The following is a 26892-nucleotide window of genomic DNA, read 5'->3' on the forward strand; positions in this document are numbered from 1 at the left end:
TGAACTCTGTTTGAAAATTAAGTTTAACTCCATTTAAACAGCAGTCTAAACCTGAATCCTAGTCCTGGCTATTTCAGGTAATATGTTTTTTGGGGGTCTGAGCGTTAGCTGTCTGGCACAGACTAAAGTGTTACAAAATAGTGATTTTAAAATCAATTTGCGGGCTTGTTGTAAAATGCTGTGATCTCTTAATACAGGCCAGGCAAATGATACTTGAGATTAGCATGGGAAAGATTGTGCTAAAACTCTTTTTTCAAAGTTAGTTGAAAGTGCAGTGTGGGCTGGACCATCCATAATAACCAGAGCTGACACACGTTGAGTGAAGAAGGGTTTTTGCGGAACATGCAATCACAGCCAGTGCTCTTTCAGATTGCAAATGTCATTTCTTTTTAGGTTAGCATCTTTAAGTGCTATATACAGAAAAAGCCGTGGTTCTTCTTCGAGTGCTTGCTCATGTCCATTCCACATTAGGTGCGTGTGCTCCCATATGCACTGGTGCCGGACGTTTTTCCCTCAGCAGTATCCGTAGGGGACCGGCTCTCTGGAGTGGCACCCGCGTGGCATGGTATAAGGGGCCGCCAGCTCCCCCCACCCTCAGTTCCTCCTTGCCACCAGTGATGGTGCTGGAACGTCTGCTGCTTCGGCTGGCGTTGATTCCTTCTCTGTTCTTACGAACTTTGAAAACCTGTAATATAGTTGCATTTAGTTAGTAGTTTCTCCGTTACCTTTAGTCGTAGTTCTCAAACTCTTCATTAGTCCTGAATGGGACTCAGGCTTTAAGCCCTGCGACTGCTGTAAACAGCCTATGCCCTTCAGTGATCCACATACCAGCTGCCTAAGGCTTTAGGCGAAGGGCACATAAAGTGACAAGTGCCGTATCTGCAAGTCCTTCAAACCTAGGAGGAAGAAAGAGCGCGATAGCCATGTAGGAGCGCTCCTAATGGAGTCGGCGCTCACTCCAACACTGGAGCAGCGGTCCGACAGCACACTGAGCACCGCGGCCTCTGTGCGCAGTGCTCCCCCAGCACCATGCACGACCCGGCACCAGTCTCCCTCCATGGCTCCTGTCAAGAAGCCGAAAGAGACTGAGGGGAAGATCTCCTACCTCCCATACAGGAAAGGAGAGGGCTGGAGGAGAGCCATGACCTGCGTCGGGCAGCTCAACATGACCCTCAGGAAGTTGGGCCCCAGCTCAAGTCGAGTGGTGCAGCCCAGCCCATACTTCACCTGTGACTCTGGATAGCAGTGCAGGCCCCAGCCAGCTTCAGGTGCTGTTGATGCCCGAAGCCCTTCAAGCAGCTCAGGAAATCCTGATGTTCCCAGTGCCACCCACACCAGCTCCAGCGGTACCCTGATCTCGGGAAAAACCTACGTTGGGACTTAGACGCGTGTCCCCACCTCAGCAGCACTGTTCCCCATCAAGAGGGACGTCCCACCATCGCTCACCCGCCTGAAGCCATCATGCCTCGGGGACTGGAGAGGCAGGCTCAGCGGAGCCTATTCGCACAGGTGATACTGCTCGAGGGACTCGAGGAGTACCTCGCTGGTAGATTGGCACAGACCCTAAACCCCCCGGTACCTGTGGTGCTGCCTACATTATCAGCACCAAAACCTGTCCCATGGCCCCAGGTGCAGTGGCCGGTGCCATGGTATCTGTGGAACCCTTGGGGGTTCACTCAGCCTTCCCAGGCTGCCCAGTGGGCATTGGGAGCCTTGAAAAAGGAATCACTGATCAGATTGATTTTCATTAAAATGATGCCCCTCCCATTCAATGAATGTAGATCTGGTTCTTTTTTATATTATTTACAATAATTTAAAATTCTCAAATTGTAGGCTTGTTTTATTTACTTGCTCAGTTAAAGTGTGTAACGTATATAAATGTCTCACATCAAATTTCACTCTCAGGTCACGCCAGCACTGACTTGCCATGCCAGCAAATTGCCTATCAAAACTTCCAGAATTAGAGCGGAGAAAAAAAAAATGTTCCCAGTTTTTACTTAACATGATATTATAGGTCCCAGCCTTGTTTAATTTAATACCAAATGAAGGATGTAACACAGAGAGAGAGCAGGTTTGGTAAAGAATGAAAGATCATCAAAAAACGGAAAAGTTTCATGAAAATGTTTGAAGATTTTTCTCTCTCTCTCTTGCCAACTCTGTAAACAGAGATCGGAAGTAGATGGAAGTTTTTATATGATCAGGACCTGGAAGCATTAAAAATATTGGACTGATTTAAAAATAAGACAATTTCTAAAGTAAAACTTGTTCAGCACCACTGACATTGACCCTTTGGATTTAAGTAAATGAAATTCTAAAAGATTATGGCTCCAATCCTCCACTGCATTCAGTTAGCTCCCCACTGTAGCCAATGAAACACTGTTTGGACATGGGGTCTGTGCTACCATGGTGTTTGTAGGAGGATCATGTCAAGAAATCCTGGCAAAGAGAGGGCTTTGATTTCAGGGACTGTTAACCACACTCTCTTTATATGCATTACAGGTTTTTTTTAAAGCCACAGCAAAAAATTATTCCTAATTTAAATTCCTAAACAGCCTAGTTTCTAATTTGTGTGACAATGAAAGTTTTTCAAGGCCAAAAGTTATATGAAACGTGTATCGATATATTTTACTGTTTCATTTCATACATCTATTCTGGGATCTAGCTGTCATTTATCATATTAGAAACCTTCTGTTTAAACCATGCTCCTATTTAAAAATGTCTATGATCAGGCTCAATTTAAATGCAAAGAAAATTACAGTACATTCCCTAGCAAATAACTTTTCTTCTACCCATTAATCTCCAGAATGCAAGCTGATTTTCAGTAGCAAAATATAATTTTACAAAACAATTGGGAAGGGGGTGGGTGGATGGGGAAGAGAGCTCCAATTTAACCTGCTAACTGATTGCCTAAAACCATAAACAGGACTGATGGGGGGAAGTGGAAATTGCTAAAAGGGAAAATTGTGCTACCCTTTCTCTCCAAACCTTTATATAAAATCCAACAAATCAAAGAAATGAATTTTAACAAACACTTCGCTACCCACGGGTTTTTGAGAAAATAATTTATCTCCCACATATATTTACTTCATTTAATGTTACCAGTCACTATTTTATGTTAAATATATGCAGTGACTATGAAATATTTCTTTAGATTGATCTTAATGATTAAACCTTTTTGCATATTTCCTTTAAAATTAGCTGCTTATAATTTCACAAACCCTTCCCGCTATTTTAATTTGTCTTTTCCCATACTGAAATATAGATTGTTTAATTGCATTAGAGCTAGTGATGATCTTAATTTAATTCTGTACTTCAGCTGTTAGAAATTAAATGATGTAACTGGCAAAAAAAACCAAACAGACAGTGGCATTTGGCTGAGGAATTGGGACCTCGTTAGAGACTGGGATAAACAAATGTGAAAAGGCTTCTACATTTATTAAGTCTATAAAAGACAAGGTTACGTACCTGTAACTCGAGGTTCTTTGAGATGTGGGGTCCTTGTTTGTATTCCAAATGCAGGTGTGCATGCGGACCATGTGCCAGCACCGGAAGATTTCTGTAGCAGTGTCCATTGACCCACATGTGCGTCATACATATGAGACTGTGAGGAATGACATCCACTCAGTCACCCTCTTACTGCTGAGCAGTGCAGTCTGCAGCAGAGGGGACGGAGGATGGATATTGGAATACAAATAGGGACCACACATCTCAAAGAACTGCCATTTACAGGTAAATAACCTCCTCTTCTCCTTCGAGTGCTGGTTCCTAGATGTATCCAAACGCTAGTAAGTAGCAAGCAGCAAGCAGCACTGAGAGGGGTGCAAGGATGCAAGAAGTATCAAAGTCTGCAGGACCGCTCTTCTGCTGCCCCCCTGGGTTATGGCATAATGGATGCTGAAGGTATGCCCGGAATGCCATTATGCCACCCAGCAGATGTTGTGCCAGGATACAACCACCAGGGAGGCAGAGGTGGCTGGCTGCGCCTGCATTGAGTGTGCCATAATCTGACAAGGGGTGTGTTGTTGGGACAACTCGTACCATGCACAGATGCAGGCAGAGACCCACTTCGAGATACAATGGGAGGAGAGGGCCTGACCTCAAGATCCATCTGTAATGGACATGAATAGGGATGGAGAGGCATGAAAGACACAGGTTCCATCAAGGTAAAACACAAACGTGTGTGGTGGATGTCGAGAGAGTGCAGGGTCCTGTCTGCAGGAGTGGCGTGCAGCTTAGGATGAGAGATCGGGAGGTGAATTGACTGGTTGAAGTAGAACTCTGAGACTACTTTCAGGAGGAATTTGGCGTGAAGGTATGTTTGGGGTGGAGGATCATCATGACTGTCAATTTGTTGATCTGCCAAGCAGAAGTGATGGCTACGAGCAAGATGACCTTCATGGAGGGGTGGGGGAGACAGAGCAATTGGTCAGAGGCTTGAAGGGGAGTCTGATGAGGGTGGAGAGGAGATTGAGATTCTGAGGAAGGTGGGGGTTGACCAACGTTGGGAAGCTGTTCGGCAGCCCCTTCGGGAAGCGGACAGTGGTGGGGTGAGTAAATACCAAGCAGCCGTCCACAGGGGGGAGGAAGGAACTAAGCACTGACAGGTGGCCCAAGACAGAGCTGAGGGTAAGGCCTGAAGACTTAAGCTCCAGGAAGTAGTCCAGGAGGGTAGGGATGGAGATGGTGTTAAGGAGGGGGTGATGGTGCTGAGACCAGGAGGTGAAATGTTTCCATTTCTCCACTCAGCATGTTCTTGTGGAGGCCTACCTACTGTGCATAAGGATGTGGAGCATTGGTGTCAAACAGGCGTTGTTTACATGCGATCCCCATCCAAAAACCAGGATGTGAGGCAAAGAGGGCCAGGAATGGTGGACTCTGTTCTGGTTGAGGAGGTCCAGGAGCACTCAGAGACAGAGTGGGCAGTGGGCAGAGAGTCTGAGGAGATCTGCAACCCAAACTGATGGGGCCAGAACAGAGCTACCAGGATGACTGTGGCCCAGTCCCAGCAGATCTTCCAGAGGACCTGGAGAATTGCGGGGAAGGTGTAATGGAGTTTGCCCCACCAAGTCATGCCCCTTGATCCTCCGGGAACAGTAGAGTGGGAACTTGCCGTTGTTGTGTGTGACAAAAAGGTCCCAGTGCGGGGTGCCCCAGGTACTGCAGATGGAGCGGAGAGCGGGATTATGGAGCTCTCACTTATGATTAAGGTACCAGGTCAGGCTAAGCACAGTGGCCAGGGAGTTTTGTGTGCCCGGGAAGTATGCTGTGTTGAGTGTGACATGGTGGTGGATACACCCGTTCCAGAGGCAGAGGGACTGTGCATAGAGTAATAGGGATTTGGTGCCCCCTGCCTGTTGATGTAGGCCACCACTGTCATATGGTCGGAGAGGAGCTGAACATGACGGGCGTGGATGAGCAGTAGGAATGTGGGGCGGGCCAAGCAAACCACCTGCAGCTCCAAGACATTGACATGCATGTGGGCCTGGAGCTGAGTCCAAACCCCCTAGGTGTATGCTTGTTCAGGTGATCACCCCAACTGGCAAGGGAGAGGTCCGTGGGCCAAGTGGCGGTCAGGACAGGAATGGCAAAGGGGGTGCCAATCAGCACCTTGGAAGGGTTGATCCACCAGACAAGGCAGGCCAGAACCAAGTGGAGAACAAGCAACGTGGAGTCCAGGTGAGCATTATGGGGTCTGAATACCAACAGGAGCCATACCTGGAGGCAGTGCAGGTGCAAGCAGGCATGCGGCATCACATAGGTGAAGGCCACCATGTGCTCGAGGAGGCAGAAACAACAACGCAGCATGGGACTTATGAGTTGGTTGCAGCGTAAGTCCATCACCATAGCTGTCAGGGCAGCGAAGAGGTCTGCCAGGAGAAAGGCAAGAGCTGCCATGTAATCCAGGGACACGCTGATGAAGTTGATTGTCTGCGCTGGGACAAGTATTATTTCTCCTCAGTGATACAGAAATCAAGAGTGGTGAGGAGAGAGTGGAGTGCTCAAATGGCAGACATAATCTCAGCATGGGAGGGCTCAACCTTAAGCCAGTATCCAAACAAGGGAACACTGAGTACCCCAGATGCCTCAACTGTGCTGCCTCGACCATGAATACTTCTATGAAAGCCCATGGGGCCGTTGTGATGCCGAAGGGGAGAACTCTGAACTGGTAGTGGTTGTCGCTCATGTGAAAATGAAGAAACTTTTGGTGGTCTGGGTGGAAAGTTTTCATATCAAGAGCTGCACACCAGGCTCCCTGGGGAAGGGAGGGAATTATCGATGCAAGTGTCACCATAAGGAACGTGGCCTTTCTGATGAAGGTGTTGAGGAGGTGGAGATCAAGTATAGGGTTCCTCTTCCCTTTTTCGAGATGAGAAGTACGGACAGTAGAGCCCCCTGCCAACTAAGAAGTCGAGCAGCGGTTCTACTGTGCCCTCTGCAAGGAGGGCATTCACCTCATGTTGTAGGAGTTTGCAATGGGAGAGTCCCCCAATAAGCAGAGGGTGGGGTCCCTAGTGTGGAGGGAAGGTGAGAAATTGACAGAGTAACCATGCTTTATGATCTCAAGGACCCAACGGTCCATGGTGATCTTGCCCTAGTTGTGGGCAAATGGGGCAAATGTCAAAGGTGACAGGGTGGCCAGGGATGACGACGTGTTCGGAGGCTTGCAGCTTTTGACTTGCACATCAGAACTGGGCCTTGGGTTACTGCCAGGCCAAGGAGGAAGAGGTGGCTGTGGCAGGTGCCAAAGGGGGCCCACTGAGACTAATAACGCTTCTGCAGGGGTTCCTGGTATTGGTGATAGGCGACCTGACATGGTGCATATGACCAGGGATGGAAGGATTGCTGCTGTTTCCAATGGGGCATCGGGGTGTATGTCCCGAGAGACTGAAGCATCACCCTCAAGTCCTTCAGGGAGTGAAGGGACTCAATTAGTCTTCACTGAGAAGAGCTTGTCCTCGACAAAGGGGAGGTCCTGGTTAGGGTGTGGACCTCCCGCGGTAAGCCGAAGGACTGCAGCCACTAACACCTGGCACATGACGACACCTTGTGGCAAGGGATCCGGATGTTGTGTCAGCGACATCAGCAGCAGCTTGGAGGCTCAACTTGGCCGTCAGTTGGCCTTCCTCCACAAGGGCTTGGAAACATAGCCGTTTGTCCTGTGGCAGGTTGCCCAGTAACTCTGCTAGCTTGGCATAGTTGTTGAAGTCATATTTTGCCAGCAGAACCTTGTAGTTGGCAATCTGAAACTGCAGCGCTGCGGAGGAGTAGACCTTATGGCCCAGGAGGTCTAGGCGTTTGGGCGCCCGATCCAGAGGGGTAGAGCTGTGCAAGTGGTGCCGTGCCTGCAGGGTAGCCAAGAAAGTGAGGGGAGGAGGGAGCAGGTGGGAGAAGAGAAAATCTACCCTCTTTGGGGGGACACAATACCGGCATTCCGCCCTTTTGGGCATGGGGGCACAGGAGGCCAGCGTGTGGCAGACTGCTTGCACAGGCTGCAGAATAGCATTGTTAATGGGTAGCGTAAGGTGAGATGGCCCAAGGGGTTAGAGGATATTCAACAACTGGTGGTGCTGGTCTTGTACCGCCTCCAGGGTTACGCCTAAGTCAATACCAACCCTCTGTAGCAGCTCCTGGTATTGCTTCTGATTATCCGGAGGCAAGAGGGCAGGCAGGACTCAGGTGTCACCCAGAGAAGAGGCGGCGGCCATAGGCACTGGTAGAATCATCAGTACCAGCTCCGCTTCAGGGTCGGAGCTCGACAATTCGTGTGCAGGGGCCAGGACAGAAGGGTGCAAGGCCTGAGAAGCCAGGTATGACCGGAGGTAAAGGTCCCAGGTCAGTCAGTGCAGCCAGGGGCTCAGGGCTCTGGGGTCTGCTGGGCCTGAAGGGTACTGGTACCAAGGTGGTGGTGCGGGGGTATTCCCTGATGAGTCCAATGTCCTTGCAGGGGAGCCCGAGATTTGCCTGGAAATGGTAGAGAAGGATGATTCTGTCTCTGAGAAGGCATCAAAGTCTGAGGTCCAGTAGCAAGGGAGCCCTTGATACAGGTGGTCTGCGACTGAGAGCCAGGAGAAGCAGTGTGTCCACTAGAGTGGGGGGTTCTGGTAATGCGACCACAGAGAAGGCGGGTAGGGGTAGGTCTAGGTGTGCTGAAGGAAGGAGGGGTCAACGCATTCAGGGGAAGTCTCTAGGACAGCTGGGGGAGCACGGTGGTGTCTGTGTGCTGAGTGTGGAGACACTGGCTACAGTGGTGGCGCGTACCCTGAATCGGTCCCAATGGGAGGCTGGTGTGTTGGGCGGTGGTATCGTCACATCTCTCTTCCTCTTAGGTTTACCCTCAGAATAGGGAAGCTTAGGCAGCAGCGCAGCAGGGTCGGCACGTGATGTCTCGCCTGACCTGGTGCGGCTCAGGAATGGAACGCTGCACTTGGCGGCAGTTGCGGCTATGCTCATGAAAATGTTTGTGGCTCCCATGTTTGGGCTTGTCCTGCACTGGGGGTACCACCGGATCTGGGGCATGGGATGTTCTAAGCGGGGTACTCACCGCCTGTGGAGGGTGATGGTCCTGGGTTGGACTGTACATGCAGCCAGAAAGCCCACTCCATGAGGAATTTACGGAGATGGAGTGGACAAGCCTTGCGGGTCTGCGGTGGGAAGGATCTACAAATCTCGCAGCGAGATATACTTCCCTGAGGGAGTAAAAGGAACACTGGTGCTCGTTGCTCACTGATAATGAGCGAGGGCACAACACACAGTTTTTGAAGCCCAGAAAGTATGGCATAGTCCCCTGGGGGGGGGGGGGGGGCGCGAGCAGGGTGAGCGGAGACTAACTACAAGAAAACAAGAACAATGAACTATGTAGAATAGACAAGAATGCTCTCGCAGCCAAGCTACAAGCATAGAGGAATGAGGGTTCTGACACCCACCACGTGATGGCAAGAGGGAACTGTGTAGGCCTGCACAGCCTCATATAACCTCACCTGGAAAACAAGGCAACGAACGATGCACGTGCAGGTCAACAGACACGGCTACAGAAATCTTCTGGCTCTAGTGCATGGCGTGCTGTTAAGAGAAGATTCCTCACAGTTGTAGGTTCACTGTACAGGTTTCAAAATGAACTGGAATAAGATAGCTAGAAGGACTCTTTTCCCCACACCAGACACCACGTTTTAAAATAGAGAATGGCCTGGTGGGGCTACTTGATGATCCCTCAAAGTTATCTGCACTGATTCAAGATTGGACCTCCTTTCTCTGTCTGGGTGTGTATTGACACTTCATAGTCCTACCCAAGTGAGGGGAATTGTGACTCTCAAAAGGTGCAATTCTCTCTCTGATCCCACGTTGCTCCATGGGTGAAAGTGAGCTACTCCAGCTCTCAGGGCCATCTCTAGACATTGTGGTACCCCATGCAGCCCTCCCGTGGCAGGGGGCGGGGGAGGCGGCTGGCCCCAGGCCTCCGCAGGGGCAGGGGGGCTGCGCCCAAGGTCTGTGGGGGGCAGGAGAAGGTTTGGGGAAGGGGCGCTCCTCCCCTGGGCCAGGCCTCCTCCCCCAGGCATGCCGCATTCCTCCCCCCATTGCTTCCTGCGGCTCCCCCGTAACCCTCCCCTGCCCTAGCTCATCTCCGCTCCATCTGCTCCCCTGAACACGCCGCTGCTCTGCTTCTCCCCCCTCCCTCTCAGGCGAGGGAGAGGCAGCGCATTCAGGGGAGCAGGCAGAGTGGAGGGGAGCGAGGGAGGGGAGCACAGGAAGTAACGGCGGTGACGGGTAGAGGAACGGCTCCCCGCCCCAGCTCGCCTCCGCTCAACCACCGCCACCTCCCCGGAGCGCGCCGCCACTCAGCTTCTCCTCCCTCCCTGGCTTGCCGCACCAAACAGCTGTTTGGCATATGGCAAGCCTGGGAGGAGAGAGGGGGGAGAAGGGGGGCAGGTGGAGGGGAGACGAGCTGGGGTGGTAGGGGCACATTTCTAGGGGTGGCCTGGCCGGCGGAATGCTGCCCCTAGAAATGTGCCCCCCCAAGTACCTGCTTGTTTTGTTGGTGCCTAGAGCCGGCCCTGGTCAGTTTGCCCATCCCTGTAGTAGGGGAAAGTCAGCTTCAACCCAGACTCATCTAAAACTTTTTCTGGAATCACTGTCATCATGTTGTTGGAGATCAATTATTAATTACAAATGTCATTTAAATGCATCTTTTTAAAAACTAAGTTTAGCACCTAGGGTGCAGTTTAAACAGATCATTTTTCCCTGGATGTTTTGCACTAAGCATCACAACTTGCATTGCTAGACAGAATCTTTTCACTAGCTTTGCCTCTGATGGATCCATAAGTCCCTTGGAATATTTCCCTCAATACTACTGACATGTTGTCACCATGCCTCGGTGGGTCACAGCTGAGGATTACATATCCTGAATATGCCGAGACTGCTGAGAAATAGGGCAGACTCACCCCAAACTGGTGGTTATTCTATCAAAAGATTATACCAAGCCAGTAACAAAACTGAACTTCTCTCTCACCACACTGGTTAACAAGAAGTCAAAATGCAGTCTCCTTAGGCATTCCAGCCCTTGGCTCACCACGCAGACACTAGACTTCATGATGAATGGTTACTGAAAAACAATTTCATCAAATATAGGGTCCTTCTAATCCCAAGGGATAAGACAGCTAGGTTCCGTAACTGGTGTTCTTTGAGATGTGTTGCTCATGTCAATTCCATTGTAGGTGTGTGTGCTCACCATACGCACCAATGCCGGAAGTTTTTCCCTAAGCGCTATCTGTAGGGGACTGGGTCTGGCACCCTCCAAAGTGGCGCACGTATGCACCAGTATAAGGGGCGCTGCTGGCTCCTCCCTCCCTCAGTTTCTTCTTGCCACAAACTCCAACAGTGGGGAAGGAGGGCGGGTCATATTACATAACAGTTACGTAAGGTAATTGTCTTTTCTTCTTCGAGTGCTTGCTTATGTCCATTCCATTGTAGGTGACTTCCAAGCGGTACTGGAGGCAGGTAGGAGTTCATGGACGTATTGATTGCAACACAGCTCTTCCAAACCCAGCGTCATCTCTGGCCTGCTGAGTCATGGCAGAATGAGACATGAACGTGTGCACCGAGGACCACGTTGCAGCCCTGCATATGTCCTGGACAGGGACTTGTGCCAGGAAAGCAGCTGAAGACGCCTGCGCCCTTGTCAAATAAGCCTTCACTATCGGAGGAGGCAGAGTCTGCACTATCTTGTAACAAGTATGGATGCAGGCAGTGATCCAGGTTGAAATCCTCTGTGAGGACCACCGGCAGGGCCCTTCCTCCTGTCAGCTATCACAACAAAGAGCTGAGTCAACCTGCAGAAGGGCTTGGTGTGCTCCAAGTAGAAAGCCAGTGCATGTCTGACATCTAGCATATGCAAACACCTCTCCTTGCTGATTGCATGAGGCTTTGGACAGAACACCGGAAGGAAAATTCCTGGCTGATATGGAAGTGCAGTACCACCTTTGGCAGAAAGGTTAGGTGGGGCTGCAGCTGCTCTTTGTCCTTACAGAACATGGTGTATGGGGGCTCCAAAGTAAGAGCTCTAATCTCGGAGACTCATCTCGCTGAGGTAATAGCTATAAGGAATGCAACCTTCCACGACAGGTTGGGGTTGGAATAGATGACCTCCTGGCTAATACTAACACTAATACCAACACTAATCTTCTATGATTCTGTGATAGATAGGAAAGGGAACAAGAAGCCAAAGGCTCAAAGGGCAGACCTGTGAGCCTGGAGAGCACTAGGTTGAGGTCCCACTGGGGGACCGGGTCCCAGGCTGGCAGAAAGAGTCTTTCAAGGCCTTTCAGGAACTTAATCGTCATGTCATGTGATCTACCCCGATGCGAGGATGGAAGGCTGATATAATCGCCCGGTGAATCTTGATCAAAGAGAAGGTGAGACCCTGGTGCTTTAAGTGAAGCAGTAACCCAGAACGGATTGCAGAGATGACTGGGTCGGGGAGATATTCCGCTCCACTGCCCAGCAGGAGAAATGCTTCCACTTTGCCAGTTAAGTTGCTCAGGTGGAGGACTTCCTGCTCTCCAAGAGAGCCTGCTGCACCTGACTACAGCAGGCTTGTTCCTCTGGATTAAACCATGCAGCATCCAAGATGTGAGATGGAGTGAGGTGAAGTTCAGGTGCAGCAGCTGACTGTGATCCTGCAAGAGCAGGTCTGGGCAACTGGGAAGTGCCCATGGGTCTACTATAGCCAGGTCCATGAGCATGCTGAACCAATGCTGGCGAGGCCATGTTGGGGCAATCATAATGATCTGTGCCTTGTTCCTCTTGATTTTTAAGAAGACTTTGCTGATGAGTGGGATGCCGTACGTCAGGTCTCCTGACCAAGGCAGGAGAAAGGCATCTGAAAATGAGCCTCTGTTGAGCCTTGCAGGGAGCAGAACTGATGACACTTTCTGTTCTGTCTGGTGGTGAACAGGTCCACTTGGGAAGTTCCCCACTTCTGGAAGAGCATCCTGACAACCTCTGAGTGAAGGGACCACTTGTGGTGAGTGAATAAGGACCTGCTGAGGCAATCTTCTAGTGTGTTCTGGATGCCAGGAAGGTGTGAGGCTTCCAGGTGGATCGCTTGTCGGATGCAGAAGTCCCACAAGTGAAGGGCTTCCTGGCACAGAGCTGACGAACGAGCTCCCCCAACCTGTTGACACAGAATATGGAGGCCATGTTGTCTGTCAACACCTGCACTACCCTACCGGATAGGTGGGGAAAGAATACCGCGCAAGGTAGATTGATGGCTCTGAGCTCCCTGACATTTATATGAAGTGTGAGCTCCTCTCTCGACCATAGCCCTTGTGTTCACAGTGTACCGAGAAGTGCTCCCCATCCAAGGTTGGACGTATCCAATATCAGGGAGACTACGGGTCGCAGGCTCACAAATGGCACTCCTTCCAACACCAACCTTGGGTCGGTCCACCATTGTAGGGAAGTAAGTACCCATGGCGGGATCATGAGGAGCTTGTCCAGGTGATGTCTGGCCAGGGAGGAGACCGATGCCAGCCACATCTGGAGGGGATGTAGTTTTAGTCTCGTGCGCCGAACAACGTATGTGCTTGCGGCCACGTGCCCCAACAGGCTGAGGCATACCCAGGCAGTGGGGAGCGGGTGGCAGTGACGCTGACAATCAGATCTGACATTGCCCTGAACCTGAGCTCTGGCAGGAAGGCTCTGGCCCGGGTAGAGTTGAGGACCGCCCTGATAAACTTAATCCTTTGAACAGGAACCAATGTTGATTTTTGTTTGTTTAGCAACAGGCCCAGAGCTTGACTGTTTGCACTGTCGCGATGCTGCGCTGGACCTGTACTCTGGAGCAGCCCTTTATGAGCCAGTCGTTGAGGTATGGGTTGATCTGGATTTGCCGACATCTAAGGTAGGCTGCCACTATTGACATGCACTTTGTAAACACCCTTGGTGCCATCGCTGTTTAGCTGGTACCGGGGATGGGGATCAGCGCCAGTTGGAGGTTGGTGCCAGAGGCACACTCCACATGGAGGTTGCGGCGCTTGGAACAGAGTCTGATCTCGTCGGCTCCAAGGCCGGTGTGAGGGCCAGCTCCACAAGGGACGCTCAAAGACAAATGTCCTGTTCCTTTTTGGTCTGCAGCCTGAAGTTCTTGCAAATGTGACACTTGTCACTCACGTGGGTTTCCCCTAAACACTTCAGGCAGCTTTTATGGGGTTCACTGACTAACAGGTTTTTTGCAGCAGTCACAAGGCTTGAAGCCCCAGGACCGGGGCATACCCCACTCCTAGGCTGTATGGGACTAACTAACTACTTCTAGCAACACTAAGGGAACTATTAACTATACAACTTTGAACAACTATATACAATGAATTTGCTACTAGGCACAGTTGAGATAGGAAAGCTTGCCGAGTCAAGGAGATGTTCCAGCACCGTCGCTGGTGGTAAAAAGGAACTGAGGGTGGAGCCGGCAGTGCCCTTATACTGGTGCATACATGCACCAGAGGGCACCAAAGCTCATCCCCTCGGACACCACTGAGGGAAAAACTTCCAGCACTGGTGCATGTGGCGATTGCACACACCTACAATGGAATGGACATGAGCAAGCATTTGAACAACCACCATCACTTAGCCAGGTCCATATATAACTCTCATCTTACCCAACAATCACACTGATGCCAATCCTTTAGTAACTAAAAACTAAAGGTTTAATAATAAAAGAAGAGAGGAAGAGAGTTATAAATGGTTAATAGATCATATACATACAAGTGACTGCAAAGTCCTTATATCACGTTTGAAGCAGTGATGGAAGAAACTGCTAGCTTGCAAAAGCTTCTCTGGAATTACACAAACAGGTTGGGTGGGGGTCATCAGTTCTTGTTTAGAGCTTCCTTGTAAGAAATCCAGTCTAGAGAAATGAAGCAGGAAATGAAGACAAAATGGAGATATCTCACGTGCCTTTTTATATCCTCCTCCATGTGCATAGAACTTTACTATTCCAAACAAAGCTCACAGCCTCAGTGCCTGGAAAACTCCTGGCCCAAGATGGAGTCCAGGGTCACATGACCATATCACATGTCCTTACATAGTTTACTGAACCACAGGGGGTGGCCACTGACCCCTTGGAGTCTGAGACATCTGTAGGAAGAGCTATCTGGATGGAATGAATTTCTTCTATAGCCCATTGTGAGAGCTAAGTGTCCTTGATGGGCCATCCATACATAGCTGTCTGTCCTTAATGTAAATACCAACTGGTGGGTATTACCCAGGAATACAGCATATGTGTAGGATGCCAGCACATAGCCAATATTCATAACTTCAGATACACAAAGATATACAGACATATAAACAGGATAATCACACTTAGCAAATCAGAACTTTTCCATTCTCTTCCCATGCCACTATGATATAACCCGTGCCTCACCATCAAGGCCAACTCCATGCTTAAAATAATTTGGATAGAAAAAGGATTAACAAAAATTAAAGCTATAATACAAGATGATAGAATTGCCTCCTTCAGTTACACGTGTAACAAATATCCACTGTTTCAGTTTCCTTTCTTTTAGCGGCTACGCTCAAGGATTCATGCAAGGATAAGGATAAGGGACAATTGGTCTGTTTCAACTCCTTCATCTCAATATGGAAAGAAAGGCACTTTAAAAATGATTTATAAGTGGCTTAATGCTGTGCATTATCCTCTCAATCTCAGTGAAAAATGAGGGGGAAAAACCCCCTCAGCCTTACTATCACAACAGAAACCTGGGAGGCTATCTGGCTTAATGTGAATGATACTTTAAGTTCTTTATCCTTGCAATTCTTCCAGAACAAGATATTAAAAAGGTACTACTGGATTCCAGAATGTTTAAGGGTAGACTGACAGAGTTAATGGCGGAAATGCAAACAGCCACATGCCAACTTTTCACATATCCTCTATGTCTGTCCAAAAAAACCAAACCCCAAAACCAAACTGAACCCAACCCCCCCGCCCAACCATGCGTTCTGGAACACCGTATTCTGTGCTCTCTCAAACACTTTAAGTGTTGCTATCTTTCCTTCTGAAGCTTGTGTATTTTAAGAGTGCTGGATTAGTCGGTATTACCAGTTAACATTAAGAAATAGATTGCAGTAACTATTTCAGTGGCTATAAGATTTAATTCTGAGAAAATGGTTATCTGCATTTCCTCCCTCATACACAAAGAGCTCTCTGCTACTGAATATTGCATTTTGTCCAGATTTCGCAAATAATTAATGTTGAATTTTGTAAAATCATGACTAGTATGGAAAAAGTGAAGAAGTGTTGTTTACCCTTTCACACAATACAAAAACCAGGGGTCACCCGATGAAATTAATGGTCAGCAGGTTTAATACAAACAAGAGGAAGTACTTTTTCACACAATGCACAGCTAACCTATTGAACTTATTGCCATGGGATGTTGTGATGGCCATAAGTATAACTGGGTTCAAAAAAGAACTGCATAAGTTCGTAGAGGATAGGTCCATCAATGGCTATTATTCAAGTAAGCAAGGGACACAAGCCCATGCTCAGGGCAACTCTAAACCTCTGACTACCAGAAGCTGGGAGTGGAAAAGAGGGGTGAATCACTCCATAATTGACCTGTTGCACTGCCCCTGAAGCGCTGTTATGGGCAAAATGGACGATGGTCTGATCCAATACGGACGCTCTTCTGTTCTTAACAAGAAATGAAGCAATGGAAGGAAGCATAAAGGTCAAGAACACAGGAGGTAGCAGACTTGGTCTCAGATCTTGCAAAGAGTTCTGCATGCATGCATCACTGTACCTGCTTGAGTCACATCTACGTCAGTGGTGCTGCATGTAGGTGCAAGGGTCTGCCTGGCTAGAGCTCATGAAGGATTAGGACCCTGGGTAGCTCAGAGCACAATCTGAAATAGACCAGGCTGGAACAGTTTGAAAAGCACCCTAAGCTTCAGCATATCAGGAGCTCAATATTTCAGAAGAGAGGACCATGTATTTGGATGCACTTTATGAAGGGAATACTAAAGTGTTAGTTGAATTTTAACGTCATTTCACCTTTGCAACAGAGAAGGAAATCTTTCATAAATGAAAACAAATTTGTTCATTATATCCAAAATGCATTATGAAGGATCCTAGTATCTGTTGAAAAGTGGGCTGTAGGCTTTCATAGAGCCTAGCGTCTGAAAGCTCAGATCCCAGTGAGAGCTGAGGTATAACTGGAAAAGCATGTTTAAAAGAAAAGGCAAAATGGTTATCCTACCTGTAAATTTCAAGTCTGCACATCTGAGCCACCCATTCAGAAAACAGGGATTGTTCCAAACTCTTTGCTGGCTCTCACACACAATGACCAGTCTGTGCTAGGAGCTTTTGCATTAACCAGGTCTCCTCTGTTGATGTACATTTCCATCTCCACTTGTTTCTTCTCTAGTATCTAAACACTATTCCTATGCACAAAAACACTCAGTGACATGTTATTTAATAAAGCTAATATAAACTCCACAAGGGATTCTCTGGATTAGTGGATAAAATTCCCTGTTAACTATTCCCGTTTTTCCTAATTTCTGTCTGTCGGTCTTTAGAATGTGAGCAACTTGAGTATAAACTATATCTTCCTATCTGGAAAGTGCCTAGCACATTGTAGGTGCTACATAAACAAATAAGACTAATTATTGGATCGGACTCTCAATACCAATAAACTACACATTTCTTTCTTCACTACTACCTACATAACACCTGGGCTTGGGCTTTAATACTAAAAAAGAAAGGGGAGTGAAGAAGCTGAAAAGAAGACCTAAACATAGTTCTTTTGAATTACTCCACCTATAGGGTGACCAGATGTCCCGATTTTTGGGTCGTCTTCTTATATAGGCTCCTATTATCTCCCACCCCCGTCCCGATTTTTCACATTTGCCATCTGGTCACCCTATCCACCTATGATGTATTCCTTAAACATAGCCAGATCAAGAGGCAAATCAGTCAATAGAGATCACCAATTATCTAACAAATTTCTTCAGCTGAAACAAAGTCAGCTGAGCCACAATTCCTCTCACAAAGAAGTCCAGCCTAAATATATCATTGGAAAAATTAAACTGGGCAAATTGTTTTGTTGGTTCCTCTGGAAAGTCAAATTAACAGTGGAAATTAAACGATGAACTGTAAATCAGTGTTTTATTATTCAGTATTAATCATGATTCATGTCATAAGCTGATCCACAACTGGTGTCAGGAAGAAATATTTCTCTCCCCTTCCCTATAGATTATATGCATTATGGGGGTTTTACTTCCCTGAGGCATCAGTCATTGATTACTGTTGAATATAAGATACTCGCCTTAGATACCATTATTAGAGATGCCACAAAAGCACTTAGACTATAGGTCTCATTCATCATGAAAAGTCCCATGTTTCTAAAAGATGTTTGTCAAGATATTCAACTATATGGATTGGGCTATTTCCATTTACTTCAAGGAGCCTTTGATCAGGCCTCTTGTAAGGACGTTTTAATTTTTCTATCACATTTTAAAGAGATACTATCTCAAGGATAGATTACTTCTTTCTGAAGGCTAGAAACAGCTTCAGAGGCTAAGGCTCAGTTATGTTTTTTGGTGAAGTCCTCCATAAATGAAATATGAACAAAACTGCTTTAGCATTCAGAAGAGACCAGGAATTTAGCTTCTCCAAATTTGAATAGATGTGGAAAAATGTTCCTCATGTTTTTCCTTTAGCAAACAGGTTTTGCTGATGATCTTGTTGATTTTAAGTCCAATACTTTAAATATGATTTTTAGAAAATAGAGTTTCTCCTCCTTAGAAGCTTTCAATTACTTTGAAACAAGACATTCAGAATCAGGAAACTGTTTTCTTTCTTTCATGGATGGGTTTGAGCAAATTATTTTAAATGACTCTGGAGACCATACTTTGAGAATGAGGAGAAACCAGCTTTTAAGCTGCTGTTTCAGGGTACTATCCCTATTCAGGAAAGCACCTAAGCACTTTCCTGAAACGGGAACTTACTTCAGCACAATGCTTAAGTACTTTTCCGAACTGGGGTCTAAATATGCAGAGACATGAGTTATAGAATGATATGGTCTTGGATTTCCACCGTAATTCCATTTTGGATAAAATGAACAAAAATGCATGAATGTGTATCCGGAGAACCTGTCAACAAAAGAAAATTTATGTTTTGGAAATATAACTATGAAGGGGAGAATACTTCTGAATAAGCTGAATTTCCCTCTCCACCCAAGTGGGAATCTATTAAGTCCCTATTAAGTAAATTAACTCGGTGCACTGCACAGGTGCCGACACAGGGGCTGGAGCACCGCAGGGGGGGGGGAAAAAAAAAAAGAAGATTGGTAGACAGCACCCACCAGCAGCCCTCCTCTCAGCACCTCCCCCTCCCCACAGTGCCTTCTGCCAGCCCTGCTGATCAGCGCCTCCCACCCACCGTGGATCAGCTGTTCCGTGGCATTCAGGAGGCACTGGGGGGGAGAGGGGAGGAGCGAGGGCAAGGCAGCAGAGCAGCAGTGGGAAGAGGCAGGGCAGAGGAGGGGAGGGGCCTTGGGGGGACTGGGGCGGACCTGGAGGAGAGCATACCCCGGCACATTAGAAAGTCGGCGCATATAGTGAACAGGGAGTATGGGAATGTTTCTAGCCTCCTTTTCTCTCTTCCCCATGAAAGAAAAATACCTTCAAAGCATTTGCCTCCCAATGCAACCAAAATATTCTCTGAGGTTGGCATACCTATGCGGGAGCACTCTAACAATGGGGCATTTGGAATCCAACATTTCATCAGAAAGGGCTCTAGTTAGGGGAAAGGACAAAATCAATCTACATGTATGGTAGAAAAACAAAAGCATATATTGTGTATTATATGGCCTTTCATTTATTTTAACAACTCTGACATATCTAACAGAATGGAGGGCTCTGTGTTCGAACCCATGCAAGGCCAAAGAGAAATGTGAGTCTGAACAATATGTCAACTGAGAGGAAGCCCGATTCATGTGCAAATTCTTTAGCAGATTACTTTGTCTAGCCGTTTTTGTGGAAGAAGCCAGAAGCAGTGCATGTGCTCTACATTAGTGAAGAGGATGGTAGAAAAGGCAAGCTTGCTTATAAATAAAAAGCATCTTTAAGCATCTCTGTATTTGAAAGAACTATCCAGATAATATATGCCATGTTAATAAATAACATTAAAAATAATAAAAATGTTAAAGACAAGCCAGTGACCAATTAAACTAAACTTTACTTTGCCTGAGGCTAAGTACAGTTCAGGCAGTGATTGAAAGTTCTTACATTACCCTGCAGCTCTTATGTGGCCAAATTTGATCTTCTTGTCTCAAAAGAGCCAATTTACTCTGATGATTCATATCCTCTTGAATCAGCAATCACCAGTTTTTCCTCCCAGTTGTAGGCGGTAATTTCTGAAGCAGACTATTATTCTTTGGGGATTTAATTTAAAACCATTTTCATTTTACTTTGACCACAATGTGAAATTTTAAGACTGATGATGATCTAGAAGTTATTCACTGCTATGAAAAAAGCTATTGCAATGAGTTTAACAGATTTGCCAGGGTAAAGTACATTAAATAACAACAGTGGACCTCAAAGAAATTAACTGTATCTCTTTATTGTTAACCAATTCATGTTATCCAAAATAGTAGATGTAATTGTAGCTTAATTGTACAACACAAAACATGATGCTAAGGGGAAAACATGTTGAAATTTACTTCACCAAGTACTCATTAAATGCATTCATAATAGCTCTGTATCAATAAGTGTTCCCAACTATTGGTAATAACCACTCTGGATCATTGTGAAAATCTACATTTCAAATAGTTGTTCCTGGTTATTTAGAAAAATTCACACAGCTTTATAAATGGATTAGATCCATTTTAATTCTAATCTATATATTGTAGATTTATGAACAACAAATTTAACTGGTATTTTTCAACATTGATAAACTGATGTACTAATGTTAGTGCACACACTTCAGAAAAAACCATAAAAACCCACTGATAGCACAGTATTTCACCAGCTATGGCAAATGGTTCTAACACTTTGGAAATTCAAATGCTCATGCAGGAAGCCTGAGATACACAAACTGTTCTTTCAATGCACTGCAAGTAGAAACACTAGACTTCCACCAACCCGTGTTTTGAAGTATGGGCACAACATTTGCACACCAGTCTTTTCAAGGTTAATCAGTTATTTTTAGCCCCACAACTTAAAATATATTAAATCAACTTTATACCCTTTTCCATGATATCATCCCATAGTGTGTCTTTAACTCAGCAAAATCAAAAAAAGCTCAGTTGAACTGTTCATAAATAACTTGAACCTATTGTGTCTGAAAAAATGTTTAATAAAATGGCATATTTTAATAGATAAGTGTAAAATTTATGAGTGCATAATACCAAATGGAAGATTGCTGAACCATCCTCAGAGAAAGCAGGGCTTTTTCCAGCTAGACACTAACCAGGGTACTATAAAGTGAAGAATAATTGCAGTCCATGTTATTTGTAAAATAATTTCTTAAATTTATAAATTTCTTAAAGGAAAGACTCACTTTCTATGAACTATTTGACCCTCTAAAATTAAGAAAATTCTCTTGTTTAAATCTCCTTTTCCAGAGTTTGAGACAACTGAGCAACAATGATCAAACATCAGATACAATAACAATTACACACTGGCATCATTGAGAAATAAAGCTACAAGCCTTTTTTTCCCCCCAATTATGGGTATTTTCATTTGGTACAGAGAAACCCATAAACACAAGCACATTCCACACCCCTCCTGTAAGATAGTATACCAGTGACAGGTTACAGTTTTAATGTATATCATATCATTTTATAATTTAAGTCAACAAAAAGGCAGTTAAGCAGTATTTAGCACTATAAATCCTTCTTGAAGTAAAACAAAATCTTTCTATAGTATCATAAGATGAAAGTCAATTTGCACACTCAAGTTTACATAGTGTTTGAAGGACCAGTCATCATATATATAGTAGTGAGGTAGGATACTGTCCCCTCCTTGGGACTGATGTTTTCATATGCTCCCTTGCCAGAAAGGTCCAGGTTTTTCTGATTGCAATTAAAATAATAAAAAACCAGGATACAAGATTCTTGTATCTTGTTTTTCTTTTCTTTGCTTTATTAGAACATTTCTACACATCTAAAGTGAAAAAGTAATACTTATTTAGGCCAATCGCAGACAACTGCTGCCTACAGGTAGTGTTCCATTTTAAAATCTCTGCTGGAACCTACTACCTGCCATCTAGACCTTTGTGAACAGGTAGGCAAAGAAAACCATCAATGATGACAGGACATGAAACACCCAGAGAATTCAGCTCTGTGAAAAAATGATAAAGTCAGCAATATCAAACTCCTAAGGAGATGTGGCTACATGGGAAAATGTAATTTCAAACTGCATCACACTGAAATAGTATCCATCAGTTTTAGGTTCAGATCTGATCTCCTTTCTGACTTTGTGTTTTGGTAATACATACACACTTGACAGTCATGATAATAGTAAGTGCCAGTCTTCAAGAGAACAAGCGGCACAAACTATGAAAATGGAAAATAAAATGTAAGACAATGGAAACCTTCTGCCCCCATTCCTTTCTCCCTCCCCAAAAAGCCAAAGATGACAGACTGCCTTATTGTTGAATGGGTTCCCCTAAATTTGTCTTTTTACCACCACAGTCAAACTGGTATAAGTGCTTTGGCAAAGTGGGGTACAATCTTCAAATCTGCAAAGGCCTGCTTTTTTCTCTGTTGGTGGTTCAGCTTTACGAAGAACATATATGCAAAATAACAGCTCTCACATTGCCTCAAACTCATCAATACGCTGCTTTGTATTCCCTTGTCGGATTTGTCGAAGAGTCTTGTACTTGTCACGACCTGCTTTAACATTCTCAGCATGGAGGACATCATTTTGTGTTTTCTTGGTTTCATCTCTGGCTTGGGCCAACTCAGAACTTAGTGTCTGTGGGAATAAAATATTTGAGTTTCAGCATTTTCGCTCCTCGGCACCAAGACTTAGGATTTCCTGACAACATATGATCTACAGTCTTGGACAGGGATTTGCTAAATGCCAACTATAGGAATGCTTCCTGCTATGCTCAAGAAAGAAGTGAAAATACCTGACTGTGCTGAAGCTGTTAGATACATCATGCAGACTGAGAGGTTAACAAACCTGGAGGCAAAGGGTCTTCACATTCTAATATCCAGGAAGAAAATTCTAATAAGAGCAAGGGAACATAGTATGGTAGGAGAAGCTAGGGCTTTACTCTAGTTTCTACTTTACTGAAAGGTAGCAGCTATTTACTTCTCTGCTTGAGTACCATGACCATCACTGCAGGAGGATATTTACACAATTCAGAAAATATTGTTTGTTGGTAAAATACTGATACTGAGAAAAAGTAGGAGCTCACGTTCGTTTTAGTATCTTCATAGAAAAATGGTACCTTTATGTTGTATTAATAAATTGTCCAATGACAGATTACTTTTTAAAAAAAGGACAGAAAAAAATGAAACATTATCTTCTAGAGTCTAACTGTTTGAATGGAGATAAAATTCTCTCCTAACAGGTTTATGTTTTTACTTTGCTTTTTATATTTCTAGATACTGTGAGTTGCTGCTGAGAAACGCAAATACTACTCACTGAACAAAACACCAGTTAGTATGGTAAAACAATTTTTGGTTCAGAAATTAAAGGATTAAGTTTTAAAGATTATAGTGTACTACAGGGGAATTTACATCTTTAATATTTGATTGTAAATATTTGTGGTAGTGCAGCATCACATTTATATGTACACTTTTTAAACTATACACAGAGTATGTTATTCTACTCCAAGTCTTATTTACTCAGTTTTGTGCAGTTTAGTTACAAATCTAGTAAGTGATAAAATATGCGAAGGAAACTACACATTACAGTTTCACTTAAATGTGCTGCTTAAATACACAAGATTTTCAGCAATTAAGGAATAAAAAACTGAAGGTTTAATTATACCATTAATGCACCCACAACCTTCATTACCTGGAGCTGTTTCTTAACACGTTCATTTTTCTGTGTCTCTGTTACCCGTTCTTCCTCACTTCTGTGGTTCATGACACCATCAGAAGACAGTTCTGCACTAGCTTCAGCATTGTTCTCATCATGTTCATCATGCTCATTCTCTGTTGGAGGAATAACTGGTGGTGGAGGAGGTGGTGGTGGTGGAGGAGCAGACATTACAGTCTTCAGTTCTTCTTTGGTCTTTTCCAAATCCTCTTGGGCTGCAAAAGCCTAAATAATAATACTAGTACTTAGCATTTATATAGTTTCACCTTCAAAGTGATCTAAAAATAATCCAAGAATTAAAAAGAAAATAGTTTAAATGTCTACATATATGGTAACCACTCCTTCTGTACACTAGCAGAGTCATTTATAGATTGAAACCTGTGAGGATATAAACCAGAGTGGAAAGGAGTTCTGATGACAGTATTTTTCTCCACATTGATTTATCGCTCAGTATTCTGAAATTAAATAGATATTTTGTATGGTTTGAAGAAGTTGGAGGACTAGGTCTTTTGGGGTGGGATTTTCAAAGGAGCCAAAGGCAGACATGTACCCAACCTCACTAAATTTCAATGGGAATTGTGCACCTAACTCCCTCCTTTGAAAATCCCAACTTAATACACAATGAGAGTTTGTTACTTTGTGCTGCCATTCTGAGGCTTCCTCTTCCTTCTTCTTCTTGGCCTCCTCTAGAAGTGCGATCTTGGCAGTGAATTCAGCAAGTTCTGCTGCCTAAAAACAAGAAAATTAAACAAGCAGAAAGATTAATTTGCTACTCATTTTTGGCTATGCGTAGAAGGGGCAAAGCTTTTGCTATGCTTTAGGCTAGAAGAATTAACTAACTAGGAGCTCAATCACTAAAAGTACTATTTTAAAAGGTACAAAAAATATGAATGAGCTGGGAGAAATTCTATGCTGCACCTCACAGGAAGCATTGCCTAGTGAGGAGGGCTTTAAGTCACCTTTGTACATCCCAGATTCTGAGCTGGCTGAGGGCTGATACAGCCCCAGGTGTGAATTAGAACAGCCCCAGGAGCTCCTAACATTTACAGAAGCCTTACCTGGGCTACCTACAAGCTGGCACCACAGCCCAAAATCTCGGGCTTGTCTTCACTACTGAGGTAAGATGACCTAAATTACGCTACTCCAGCTACATGAATAACGTAGCTGAAGTTGACGTAGCTTAGATCGACTTACCGCAGTGTCTTCACTGTGTTGCACTGACGGGAGACACTCTCCCGTTGATTTATCTTAATCCTTTCAGGGAGTTGGAGTACCGGGGTTGACCGGAGAGCGCTCTGCCATTGATTTAGCAGGTCTTCACTAGACCAACTAAATTGACCCCTGCTGCATCAATTGCAGCAGCGCTGATCTCATAGAATCATAGAAGATTAGGGCTGAAGGGACCTCAGGAGGTCATCTAGTCCAATCCCCTGCTCAAAGCAGGACCAACCCCAACTAAATCAAATCAAAATCTCCCAACAGTGAAGACCAGCCCTCAGTGCTATGGTAACTCTCCTTCTCACTCTCAGGCCTATCTGTTACAGATGGGGACTGCAGGGGGTCAGGGTAGGGCTGCTCCTACACTGGAGGAAATTCTCCCTGGATAACTATGGTGCCTTTATAATATAGTGTGTACAGGCCAGGGCCTGGAATCAACCTACTATATTTTCTTACTTTCTACCCTCAGTGATGGAAAAGGGAAAAAACTTACATAGTTGTAGTCAAACATATTATTTTCTTAAGCTTAATTTTTTCCCATTTAACAGAAAGATCAGCCTCTCAATGGGATTAAAATGACTGGCTATCTTACAATGAAAGAAACTAAGGGAAGCCATTCTGGTTCTCAACCAGATGAACCTGAAATATTAGGCAGGGGTTTGTTTCAGAGTGGCTATATAGGACGTATCTGTGAGGGAGGCATACTATGGCTTCCCTGTGTCCGCTCCCAAATCTTATTTTCTGCTGTGGGTAGCAATACAGTGGGAGATAGCCATATTCTGGCAACTTCTCAACAGTGATCTCTATGATAGCTGATGTATGCCACCTATACAGGTCATTTTAGTTATTATGAAAAAATACTTCTACATTCTGGGTGGGATTTTCAAAAGCGCTCAGCACTGGCCAACTCTCCTCTCAAAAGAAGTCAGCAGGAATTTTATGATTGATTTCACTGGAAGCAGAATTAGGCAACACTGAATTTTCCTGAAAACTCACCCTGAAATTTTAATGTACAATTTCTTTAAATAATACAAGTATATTAGTGTAATATGGTCCCATAATGAGCAATCGAGCACAGCATGTTACCAGACACTAAAGGACTGCAATGGCTCCTGGAGGTGACTGTGGGAAAACCTACAAAGGATGTCACTACATGCTATGAGTAAGATATTTCAGTATAAATTCCATTTGGCATTTTAAATTTATTATAATAATGAACAGGTCAAACTATTGTGATTGCCACTTATGTAAAAGGTATCAATCTGCTTATCAAAGCTGGAATCTAATGGTCAAGATAACTTACAGGTACCTATGTTCCATCAAGGAAGAGCATCTGTTTCTTTCAACAAAAAGGTAATTAATGTCAAACCACAAAACGCTGTATTTTCAACTTATTGAAATAACTGTAACTTGATTTCAACTACTTACTAGCTGCTCCTGATTCTTCATCTGATCAGCAGCCTGTTTGGCTAGAGCAGCTTTAGCCTCTTCTGCAGCTCGACGGTCTTTTTCCAGGCGCTCTGCTTCCTCTTTTGCTCGCTTTCGTTCTTGATCCAGTTCTAGAGCTTTTCTTGTCTGTTCTTCCAGCTCTGTCCAAAGGAAGGTTCACAAAATACACTGTTCGTTGGTTTTTGTACTGATAAATATAAATGTATCAAATTTTATATTCTCTATTAAGTCAATAAATTACCAAACTGTAAGTTATTTAAAAAGTTGGCCAAGATTTTAGGGTGACTAAGGTTAGGCTCCTAAAGTCCATATTTAAGCACCTAAATAAGTGGTCTGATTAAAGCCAACGGGAGTTGCTGAGCATTCAGCACTTTTGACATTCAGGACACATTTTTAAGGTGCCTAAAGCTAGGCTCCTTTTGTTTTTAAATCTTGGCCATTATCTTTAACTGTTCATCACATAGGACTTGATTTTCAGAAGCCCTGGCAGTTTACAACACAATTTGCAGAGAATAAGAGGTGGGGTGGCTCAGCACCTCTGAAAATTCTTTATCTCCTTATTAATAAAATAAGGCTTAAAGATACTTTCATCTCTTTGGAAAGGAAAGGCATATATGTTAAATATTTTGCCATGGCATTTCACATAACCATTTTAATACAAAAGATAAGCGAAAAGCCATTATA

At 44.9% G+C, this 26892-nt stretch overlaps 1 protein-coding gene across 1 annotated transcript in view; it reads right to left on the minus strand.

Annotated features, from left to right (window-relative positions):
* Window positions 1–20087: 20087 nt before the first annotated feature.
* RDX (radixin) overlaps window positions 20088–26892 on the minus strand; it is a 98676-nt gene continuing 91871 nt past the window's right edge. The window contains exons 11-14 of the mRNA XM_048844903.2: window positions 26188–26348; window positions 24178–24270; window positions 23518–23766; window positions 20088–22464 (exon numbers count right to left, since the gene is read on the minus strand). Coding sequence (XP_048700860.1) covers window positions 22300–22464; window positions 23518–23766; window positions 24178–24270; window positions 26188–26348 — 668 coding nt within the window. The 3' untranslated portion in view covers window positions 20088–22299. The remainder of the gene's footprint in view (window positions 22465–23517; window positions 23767–24177; window positions 24271–26187; window positions 26349–26892) is intronic.

The sequence above is a fragment of the Caretta caretta genome, chromosome 1 (genome assembly GCF_965140235.1).
Source record: "Caretta caretta isolate rCarCar2 chromosome 1, rCarCar1.hap1, whole genome shotgun sequence".
Classification (NCBI taxonomy): Eukaryota; Metazoa; Chordata; order Testudines; family Cheloniidae; genus Caretta; species Caretta caretta.